Source organism: Mya arenaria, chromosome 4 (assembly GCF_026914265.1).
Source record: "Mya arenaria isolate MELC-2E11 chromosome 4, ASM2691426v1".
Taxonomy (NCBI): Eukaryota; Metazoa; Mollusca; class Bivalvia; order Myida; family Myidae; genus Mya; species Mya arenaria.
Window position 1 is genome coordinate 31,659,647 of NC_069125.1, and position 12,187 is coordinate 31,671,833.

At 33.2% G+C, this 12,187-nt stretch overlaps 1 protein-coding gene across 1 annotated transcript; it reads left to right on the top strand.

The window, feature by feature from the left end:
- Positions 1-1,995: 1,995 nt before the first annotated feature.
- Positions 1,996-8,898, top strand: LOC128229771 (uncharacterized). The gene is made up of 6 exons (XM_052941590.1): positions 1,996-2,094; positions 2,245-2,514; positions 4,183-4,207; positions 6,756-6,821; positions 7,712-8,284; positions 8,765-8,898. The coding sequence occupies exons 2-6, from the start codon at positions 2,416-2,418 to the stop codon at positions 8,812-8,814; spliced, it is 813 nt and encodes a 270-aa protein (XP_052797550.1). The 5' UTR covers positions 1,996-2,094; positions 2,245-2,415; the 3' UTR covers positions 8,815-8,898.
- The last annotated feature ends 3,289 nt before the right edge of the window (positions 8,899-12,187 follow it).

Below are 12,187 nucleotides of genomic sequence, written 5' to 3' on the forward strand. Positions count from 1 at the left end.
CTGTCCGATTTACACACGCCTATAAAAGGAAACTTCTTGAAATTTGCTATTATTAAGAGAGCTTACAATATGAGAAACGTGTTGATCTTTGTTTTCATTTCAAACAAAATGACGTAAATAGCATAACATCATAGTGATAAATTTAATACGTTTACATAGAACATTCGATTGACTTTCTCGGAAACTGGAAACACCTGCAAGCCGTGTTTCTTTTCGTGTGACATCTTCGCTATCAAAGTGTAAAGGATTGAAAGCCAGGCAACTACGATATCGTTTGATAAAAAAACGAAACCCGTTAGAGTCATGGTTGTTGGTGGTGGTTTAATGCTGCCTGCCAGGCATATCAAACTTAGACAAAGGAACACGTTGTCTGGCTTTGTAGTCGTCCGAGGCGTAATACTTTAGTATTCTGCTTTCTAGTTTAAGCATTTGCAATCCATTCTTTACATGAGTTGGTCACAATAAATAGTTGCATAATATAATAACGGAGTTCAAACAACTGCCAGTTTGATTAACAAACACATTTTCACCGGAGTCACGGTTTGACCAAGAACAGGAATGTGTTTTTTTTCTACATTTATGGTCCTTAAAATTTGACTAGTGGACCAAGTTCAATATGTCTAAAACTAAAGCATTTCTTATCAAATGTTTACAAACTTTGTTTACACTGTTCGTTGGCATAATGTCTTGGCCGATAGATTGCACGATTCACCCTTGAGTAATAGCCGTGGAACTGTCAAAATATGACCAAATTTATATTGTACACCGTATGTTCCCTAACTCAATCATTTCTCATCCTATATTTCCCAAGCTTTATAGCAATTGGTATAGGCATACTATATCGAGAGAATTGACAGAATGCAAACATCAATGTTGAATTTAATTATCTCTTTATATAACATATTATGAATAAATAAATTTCATCAATTTCAATATAATGAATCATATCGCTCTTGACATGTTAGTTTTATCTACAATTCATAATTGATTAATATTGTTATTCATTCAAAAAAGAAGGATCCTTAAATGCCTGGTTTAAGGAATGTTTGGCATGATAATCCCCTGCTGTGCATCTCCTACTAATTGCAGTAGGGGCCATCTTTCTGTGTATTCGCTTATTGGCTCAGGGCCATTTAGGGTCCATTTCTATAATAAAACATCCCAAACTGCACAACATGATACTCAGATCGGATATCTGATACGACAATTAGGCAATTAGATTAAGATCAATTAACAGAGGTTGTGTACAAATACACGGTTTGGAGAGGGGGGGGGGGCACTTATAGATCGCTTAAACCAGGCCTTTACAGGCACTTTATCAATTCGCGGAGTTCTGATGTTTATGCGATACTCATGTTTGGTAGCAAAAACTAATCGAAAAGCCTTTTTGAACGTCAAAGGCGTTTAAGTGGATTCATTGCCCGAATTCCGTGAAACCATCCTTAGTAGTTTTGTCGAGACCATATTATTTTAAGTTTCGAATACTATTGTCAATATGATTCATAATTGAAGGAACAACAGTTCTATCATTGTTTAAGTGAAGCATGTTCCATTTTAAAGAAAAGAATGGCATTTTGCAATATGTTATCAAACGCATCACTTGTTTGAATATTCGTATATTATTTTCAAAGAAGTTATTTTCGTAGTTTTTAAATGTTCATTTTTTAGATGTATCGCAAAGCAAAATTCTAGATTGCTTTCTCTCCGAAACTTCTTTAAAGTCCTAAATGATAAAATTATTGCCCCAAAAAAGTTGCTCAGATTACAATATCGTTTAGTAGATACAACTAATGAAATTCTAAACTTAATTTTAACATTTTTTCGTGCTTAAATAGAAGAATAATGTCGAGTATCATTTAATTATTATTGAAAACGAGTCAATTTGTCATCGGAGGACCAGTAAATAATAGACGAATGATTGTCCACGTTTAGAGCTGCTATATAAAAAGGATGTATCGGAAATATTTGCATCTTCTGTTACAAGGAGCTAAGCCAGCAGGACCGGTGGTGGATGTTTTTTACGTTTAAATATGGCGCTTATTATTAGCTGAATTGCTATCAATAGATTTACGATTGTCTACAGAATAAAACGAGGTACTTTTACATTTTCTTTTTAGAAATAGATGCGTAAATAATGTCGTGAGAGAAAGCCACATAAATGCAAACGGGTGACATATAAGTAGGAGCCATTTTAGCAAGACTATATGATAAAAGTCTGTAAAGTTTACAATTAATGTGTTCCAGAACTAGAAGACGCCCGACAAGCTAGAGGGAGATGGACAATATTGTCATATAATGTGACAAAATAGGCCAAGTCTAATAAATCACCCTACCTTTGTCGTAGGAACAATTTGTGGAAAATAACAGCATTTACATCAAGAGAAAATACTCATTTGTTTCATTGTTGGTGATTTAATGACAATGAGGCTACATCTTATAACATTTCTGGTATCTGCTGGTATCGTACAGGCGTCGGCAGCAAAGTCGTCTGCGGCGGAAGTGTACCAAAAACCTGTAAGTAGGAAAGGTTTTATTTGTTCCACTATACAATTATGCAAAGAATTTGTTTTTGTCAGTCGACAGTGGATTTGTACCAAAATTCCGTAATTGGGAAAACTTAGACTTTTATCACTATATAATTATGCAAAGAACTCTTAAAGTGCTCTTTGTTCTTAGTAAATATCATGAAAGTAATAAAACCATGTTTTTATAATTATATAATTATACAAAGTGTTTTTAATTAAATTTTAATTATAAATACTAAATACATTTTTGAATCCCTTTTTAAAGGGACTTTCTGTGAAAAAAGTTTTATTAACATGTGCTAATTCACTCTCATTGACACGAATATGCCATTATTGTGGTATTGTGTTTTGTGGGAAACCGAAGAAACCAATATTTTATTGTGAAATGCAAAACCATTTTGAGTTTAAAATATTTTAACTTAATAACATCTGAAATTCGTTTTAAAAAAAGTCACATACTGTATTCATTTAATAGTTAAATGAGTTTTCTTTTAAAATGAATAGTATAAGATAGCGCAGTAAATAGGTTTTGGTATACTAAAATGTCATCATAAAACATTTTCAATATGTAAAATAAAACCATTTGAAAATACTATATTTACAAATGAAATTAACTAGACCAACAGACAAAAGAATAAATTAGCACATTTTTCAGGACGTATTCAATACCATACCCGGTCGCTTTATGCATGGAATTTCTGGAACAATTTTCACAGCCATATGCTTCTCCAAGCCGATAACAATTTATATAAATATTAATTACCTACAAAGACATTCTTACATATTTCATTGTTCAAATAGCTTTAGTTTCCATGATATTGAATGAGATGATACTTTATTACATAACTATTCAGATGTTGGTTTGTGCATGTAACGTTTTCGCTTGAGTTCAATTAAATTAAATGTATATATTTGGTGTTTTTGGTGCATTCGTCAGGATCAATTTATGTAAATTTAATCTCGTTTTTCACCAAAGGTGTTCGTCACGTTTTTTGAACAGTATTAGTTAGCCATTTCGGCGTTTGATGATTTTGGAATATACAGTACGCCATTATGATAGGCTTCAGGTTGATTCGGAATAAAAAAAAAAGAAGATTTATTTTAATAAAACTATTTTGTTTTATAAATATATTTAGTTTTTCAAGAATAAACTCAATTTTCATTGTAAGAATGCCCTATTTGCAACATCTCGACATTATCAAAGGCCAGAAGGGCTATAAATTTACTATATAGTCTATGTTACGGCCACCTTTATTTTATGCTGTGGGGTACTTACTGTCAAGCGACAAAGTCTACCGTCGGGGGGGGGGGGGGGGGGTGACTACAATCCATAGCACTTACCGAGCGTCTTTAGTGTGTTAGTGTGTATATACCACGTGATAAATTGCGTCATACATGCTTTGTTGGAAGGCAATATTTTTCACATTTTATATAAGCTTAAGACAATGTAGTTTGTGGAGTGTGCTTTTCTTCCATGTGTCTTGTTTGTGATGTTTTGTTATTGTGTTTTATGTCCTTGGCGTTTACCCAGTGCCATTAAACCAGGCTTATGTTTAAACATTTTGCCTCTAAGCTTGTTTCTGTAGTTTTTCACATAAGTATTAACTTCTGTGTGATATCTTTGCTATGATTAAATCGTTGTATTTTTCTATTTCAGATGTCGAAAATAACGAATGACAGAGGTATGTAGTTATGTAGAAAAATGACTGCTCTTAACCTGATTTAAAATAAAATAAAATATAAAACAAAAAATAATAAAAGTAAATACGACAGTATACTGACATGCACCAAAGTTGTACCTTTCGAGTCATTTTTTATAAGTTTACGCCTACGCCAATAATAATGCATTAAAAACTACAGTATCACGCTCACAGGAAATTCCTAAGCGTTCGTATTAAGTTGGCTTTCCATTCATAATCAGCAAAGCCCAACATTCGATTCAAACATGTTTTGGTTTTAATATTGTTGACGTCGATCGTAAATTGGTGGAACGTTTTTCTTGGAGCAAATAAAACATTACTATTTACTTGGCGGCAAGATGACACAGTAATTAATTATAATTTAATGAAAATGCGATACTTCCAGGAAGTGTTTCCTGATACTCTTTTCAATTTAATGGAGACCGTTTTGGCTCAAACATTAACGACTAAGATATATGTGGGCGTTTCCACTGGCATGGTATTCAGACCACTTAAAAATTAAAGGTTCTTGGTATATATATACTAAAAGTAATTAGTGATGCGACTGCATCGCATCAAAATAATTATTATTGTATGTACATTGTAACGAGATTTTACCATTACTTAAAATGTATATTAATATGACTATCCAGCTAAAAATGTATACACGTATGTAAATTTGCTTATCGTTTAGTATGAATAAAAATGGAAAAAATGCTTAGACTCACGCTAGATGTACATCGTTAACTGCGTAACCACTAATAACCACTAATAACCTTACATACGACATGATAATGACCGATTTATTCAAGAACATTTGACATTTGCTTCACAGTTTCGCAGCAAAGTTATAAAGCATCATCTGATATCAAAAACCCATGTTTGCCATGTTTAGAAGATGTTTAGAAGTTATTTCCCATTCCTTAACCCACTGGAGAATTGTATCACGCATTTGTGAACAATGCATGTAAATGACAGGAAACAATCACCATATTGTCAAATATGAGTTGTCAGGCATGTGAAAGTGAAAGATTTTAGCATTATCTGCAAGCAAGGCAATTTCTTTTAGAATGGCGCCAAACAAATTGGAAATTGATACAGGGACATTCACGAGATAGCTTTGCCATCGGCGCATCACGTATCACTGCTTTAAACAAGCCAATCAGGCCCAAATAGTTCGCTGTTCAGTTTTGGTAATTGACTTACGTAGCTGAGTCGATTAATTTACTAAGGCTGTGATGCCATGTTTAATTATTAATATAAGCAGGTAACACCTACTTACTTACATGTTTTACACGTTTTATAAATTAAACGAACTTCTTTTAGCTGTCGACGTTGCTGTCTTCGGAATCAGTTCGTTTAATTTGTAAAACATGAACTTTTACCTTTACATTTATTATGGTCAAACAGTGTTGCACCGATGAATCAAGAAAAAAGCATTGCTATTCTTTCAAAAGGACACTGTATTGCCTTGCCAGACTTCGTTTCCCTTCAAAGATATTACCACGCCTTTGAATCAATTGCATCCAAATTTCTAACTGATCATTAAATTGAAAAAAATCGATTTTGGTTGACATTGGCTGTTTGGTAAATAAATTATGTATACCCTATTGCCAAAGTATATATCTCAATGTTAAACGCCACATCAAAACTGCTCTGCTGAATAAAGTTAATATATTTGAACACTTATGGGCCTTCCACAGTACAAAAGTCGTTTGAAGGACCAAAAAAGAAAAATGCTTTGATAAAGTCTTTATTTTCTTTTAAGGTTCAATATTTACCAAGCATAATAAATTCATCCGTTGCAACATGTGGAACTGTCCATTCCAACAAAAAACATATGCATTTTTCCGAAAATGTCTTTACATAAAATGAATATGTTTTTGTGTCAAAGTAGTCAGTACGATTTTATGATTGCAGCTATTTTAAGAATGGTATTTGAACTCTAGTAACCTGAAAACGAATTTAATCCACTATTTTCCCCATTTGTTTCACTATCAATTTTATTTGTAAAGCTATAACCAAGAACCCACAAGACACATTGGTTAGGTTATCTTGGGCATTTTCACACAAAAACTAGTTATAAAGTAGACAGACTTTTCCGAAAAAAATGCAAAGCCTTTTGATCAAAAATCAGAAAAAAATATGTTTTCGTAAAATGTGGACAATTTCTTATTACTCTTAAAACATGTCGCAATGGATATCTCCTTCCGAAAAAGAATGTTCCTCAAAACTATATAAAACATGAACTTTTGTAACGTTTTTCTTTTGGGCCTTCCCTACCCACTTTAGCACTATGGCCCATAATAAGATTTATATATTAAGTACCAAAACGGTTCCGTTATAGATTGACTATGCATCGAAACAAGATTGCGTTTGCGGCAGAAACTCTATAAACACCCATGATTCCGACAGTTACATGTACACAATACCTAAATCCTTGTTATTTTCTCCATTGAGTTAGCAAGAAAACTCATGACAATGACATATACACTATGTAAAATCGAAAATTAAAAATACTAAAAGTTTGTTTGTTTGTTTTTCATTTCAGTTCTACACCATATTGCAAGGTTAAAGTCGAAACCGAAGAGCTCTCTGTGGGCAAAGCATTACAAAGGTAAAATTTAAATGGAAAAATGCTGATTCAGTTTACGATGTTTTTACCATTTTTCAGTTATTACTTACTGTATTAAAACATTTGGTACAAAAAATGGTTCAAAAATGCAGGAAATATAAAGATACAATCTTGGAAAAACAAAATTATCTCTTAAACATAGCTAAGCCGTCATTTTCTTGGTAATACTGATGGCAAAATACCATTAATCTGTTAAATATCTCGAATATTCATCTTTACGTACTCATTAATTACAATTAATGTTACTTTAACACAGGTTCACTTCCTGTCAATGCACAATGTATTGTTATATATATATATTGTTGTACTATAAAAATATGCAATATTGTGGTGACATTGTCCTGGCTCTAAGAAAAGTTTAAGGGTCAAGCCAAGTAGCCAAGTAGCCAATATAACTTGCTTGATTTTATTTCATTATATAACGACGAAAGGTCCTCGGACAAAAAAACAAACAAACAAGATAAACATAGGACAACTGACGTATTTTCAAATATTATATACTAAGCAATGAAAACTGAACGAACAAGCCCAGTAGCGTAAAATGTAACTTAGATTCGGTTTAAAAACAGAAGGGTCATGGCCAAACAAACACCAAAGAAGTCACACGACTCTCCATACAACAAACATTACACTCCTATATACACAACTATATAAAGATAATTTTTGAGTCACATACTTGGAGTAACGAACTTGTTAAATTACGTTTATGATTAACCGTAAACAGAAACTTGCTGATACTTTATCGAACTGAAATTTGTCAATCAATGCCTAAACACAATTAGCCGTCGGAGTGTTCTTAAAGTTTTCCTTTTTTATTTTCAAAAATATGAATTTCGTATTTATTATCCATGAACAAATGTTTTCTGTTGCAGGAACTGTGAAAAGAAGTTTTGACACTTTAGATCTGGATCAGTTACTTAACGATCCTTTCTTCAATGACATAGAAAACGAGCCCTTGGAAAGCGATAAAGACTACAAGGAGGACGCTTTTAACGACGATTATCTCGACTTAAGTGCTTTTGATGATCTCTTTAAGCCTGACCAAGATTCATCTGAAGTAGAAAAGCATGAACATTTTAGTGACAAAATGCATCATAATGAAATACCAAATGTCATACCCGATGAAATGGAAAATGTGTTCAATGAATTAAACAACCTACCAAAAGATAAGGATCCAATGTCAAACGTAATACCTGGCGCAGAGGGACCATTTGGGATTCCATCGCAACCATATTCCGGATATCAACACCAACCTTATCATTTTCCCGAGGCACAGCCTCCTCAACATTTTGCGGATCCCTTTTCCAGAAACAACTATCCGGGTCCCGTTCCACCGCACCATTCCCGCTATTATACCGAACCATACTTGACCAATATTCCTCCAAGAGCACAAACTAACGCAGATAAAATGATGGACGAATTTATGCAATTTCTCTTTTTAAAAGGTGAGTATGTGAATACATATCTGACTCTTTGTGTTTATAAGAAACATGTTTATTTTCATTCTTCATTTTTTAAACATGCATTATCAATCCTTAGATGTCAAAGTATTTTTTTTCTAAAAGACTTGACGAAACAAAGAGTAAGTTACAGTCGAAACTCGCTATGCCAAACTTTGTTATCTCGAATATTTGGATATGGCAAACGTTTTTAGAATGTGTTGGGTTAAGTAACAGCTGTTGTTTATTTTGGTTATATCTATTTTTCGTTATCTCGAAGTATTTCCCGAGGTCCGAACCACTGCGACCTAGCGAGTTTTGGTAATAATTTAAAGATTTCAATACCACTGTAATCGAATACTGTTCTATCAATTGCGTATGCCTGGGTTGACAGCAAACGCATTCTAAGCTGTTCATTGGCGTATCTTCGTCTTTCTTGGTCTTACTTAAAATATTTAAATTGATATGTTGCTGTTGTTATTTCAGAGACCGGGATGTTAGATCAGTGCATGAGTCTACGAAGAAAACGAAAGTAAAATACTTTTTGTTTAGACATTCATGTCATTAAGTGTCTTATGACAAATTGTACGATGGTGATGATGATTCAAAACAGACGTCCAAAATAGATACAGTGTTATTTTATCAGTTAGTAATAACAGGAAAAAATATCGAACTTCGCTTTTTATTGCATCCATGGAACTGTTGAGTATATAATAAAAGTTCTAAAAAACATTTAGAAATCCGGAACGCCTAAATAGGCTGGCCCGTTAATAAACATAATATTAAGTTTTGATTAGTGGATGCACGTGTTTGTAGACCAATTAGATTCGAGTTTTATTCAAACTTCCTGGCCACATCATGCTTCCGAGAAAATGACAAAATGTCGTCAGTCAATTCATTTAAAAAAGTCAACAACCAAGCAAAACATTTTATAATAATACTCAAGTATCCTATAAACGCAAGAAAGTTTCACGTGCAGACTTGCTGGATTCTATTTATATACCCATTTAAAAATGTTACATTTAATCGCATGCAAGTTAGAATCTATCAAATACAAAATACTATTAGGTAACACTGAAACGAATACAACAGACACAACAGGGACTCCCTGTAACCAGCACAAGGTTCTATACCTGATATGCAAGCACAAGAATCAAACAACGTGATCATACTACACAGACAAATAATATGAACTGTAATACTCAATGTCCGTGAAATGCATGCACCAAGCTTAAATAGTTGATGGGAGTTCTTCAACCAACTTAGTCAAAATATCCATTGTATCAGAGTGCTGTTCCTTGCGTTGTCATATTTGAAGAGTCCAAATACCCATAGAATTGGAGGGCTGGTTCGTTCGTTATCATAAAGTGTTCAAGTATCCATAGAATTGGAGTGCCTTTTCATTCGTTGTCATATTTGAAGTGTCCAAATATTTATAGTTTCAGAGTACCGGTCATTTTGAAGAGTCAATATATATATATGCATATTAGAATAGTGCCGGTCACTGGTATCATATTTGAAGAGTCTAAATATGCATTGTACCAGATTACCGGCCCTTGCGGTGTCTTATTTGCAGATTGTTTGAAACATACTCAGCTTGTGTTATAAAGTTTTCACTGAGCGAACAAAGGCAGTCCCTGTGATGTCTAGAAGCGTTGTGTTTCTTGTTTCTTTCTTGTCTGACCTTGATCGCTGTGCCTTTAAACATGTTAATGGTTAAATGATATGCTACTGGGCTTGCACATGTGGTTTTTATTATTGTATTTATATATTCATAATAAGATTATGCTATCACCAATGACATGGAAACTACAAGCCAGACGAAATTCCCACTAATTAGTGGTTTAAATACATAAAGTCATACAGAATAACGACAACAACAAAACACACAGTTGATATTAATTTTAACTGATTGTGTTTTAATATATGTTTGGATGACAGCAATGAATCGGTATATGTTAAACTATGTTAAAATTAAACGGTTTGAAATTCCTCAACATCATATTTATAAACAAAGAAATCAAAAATTTACGCTCACTAGATTAAGAACAGTCATCTCTAAACAATTGTCCAATATATCATTCAATGAAAGCTAATCAGTCAAAACTCAATAGTCGAACATTAAACACTATACCCTGTTGGAGGTAAAGGCCAAAAGGACAATAAACAAGATAAGCGATAACCGCCTTGCAGCGGTCAAGTTTGCTAAAAGTATAATTTAAAGTCAGAACTTGCACTCCTACAAAATTGACAAAACAATGTGATAATCATCATCATGTCTGCCTATAATTTACAACAAATATAAGAGCAGGTCAAAATGGTCATCCATTTATCACCACCCACATCGCAGCCGATTATGTTCAAGTCACTCGATGTTATGATATGCTTAATAGAACCCTCTTGAACAGGGTCGAGTTCAATAAAGGTTCATAATTAATATAAGCTGCAATAACAATGTAGTCAGATATAAAACAGTTTCGAGAATTTTGAGATTAAAAGATGCCTTCTTTAAACATTTTCGAAACTTTAAAAATACATTAACAAACATGAACATTAGAAATACTGCAGCATTACCGCTTGATCCTGGAAGGAACTATATTTTACAGTAGTTATATAACAATGTTAACACAATTCCTGAGTAAATCGGAATGTGTGAATATTGCAAAGGAAGATATCAACATTCACGTGTGTGTTTTTTAGGTTAAGCGAAACCTACTTTTATACAAATCCTTATTTTGTCGATACGTTTTCATGGTTACCTTGTAATATGTGATGACATAAAATCCATATTAAGGGATGGAGGCCAGTGCTGTTATAAGTATGAACAACTGCTGGTATTATTATATGAAAGTTTTCAGCACATCGATATTGACATGAGGCAACGGCGAAATAAAAACAGCAAATAAGAACAACGCAATTATGATAAAGTAAAATGCAATGAAAGAGTGCATCTTGCAATAAAAACTGATAAATATAGCCCAGTAGTCTACACCTCAATCATGATCCTGTTGAAAAGTATGAAGGCGAATTAAACACATCGCCTGCTAGGAGCCCCTTCTCTTTGGAATGGTAAAAAATATTAAGCATTTATCAATTATAATTAGAATTGACATATCGTATCGAGAGTAATATGTTTCATGATATGAACTTTTCGAAGATAGTTAGATTTTTAACCCTAAATTTAATATAATAAAAAGATGATTAAACGTGAAAGTGAATATTGCAATCTGGCAAGACATGGAATTTGTGCGAAATAGTATTTCTATAAAGATAGCTATAAGGCTTGGGAAAGGTTAGAAGAGAAATGATTGAGTAAAGGAGCATACAAAGAACAATATGAATTTTGTCATCATTTGACAGTTTAAGGGCTAAGATCGAATAGTGCAATCTAGTTGTTGATAGAACTTGAGCAAGATATTGTGTACAGAAATTGGCAAACATTCATTAAAAATGCTCAAGTAAGAGAGCGAACATATTAAAATAGTTAAAATGCCACAATACAATGGCCATAACTGAATAGTTTATAGTGCAATCCGGATGCTGATCAAACTTGGGACAGAAAATATGCCATAAACATTGTAACCAAGTCTACCAACAACCATAACTCTAACGGGTTTCGTTTTTAACAAACGATATTGTTGTATCCTAACATGGAATCCATGACACTTTGATAGCGAAGATGTCATTCGAAAAGAAACACGAAATTCCGATTTTCCAATTTCCGAGACAGTCAATCAAATGTTCTTTGTAAACGTGTTAAATGTTTCACTCAGATGTAATGCCATACACGTTTGGCTTTTATTGCTTGATAAATACTTGTTTGTTTGTAAATTGACACCACGTCATTGGTTTTAAAATGAAAATAAATCGAGATTCAAAACAACAGCAACACGTTTCTAATGTTGTAGC

Excerpts from the sequence above, each read along its gene's own strand:
- LOC128229771 (XM_052941590.1), top strand. The coding sequence starts at position 2,416 with ATGACAATGAGGCTACATCTTATAACATTTCTGGTATCTGCTGGTATC. Across the intron at positions 2,515-4,182 it reads CGGAAGTGTACCAAAAACCT|ATGTCGAAAATAACGAATGA; the intron begins GTAAGTAGGAAA and ends TTTCTATTTCAG. Across the intron at positions 4,208-6,755 it reads GAAAATAACGAATGACAGAG|TTCTACACCATATTGCAAGG; the intron begins GTATGTAGTTAT and ends TTTTCATTTCAG.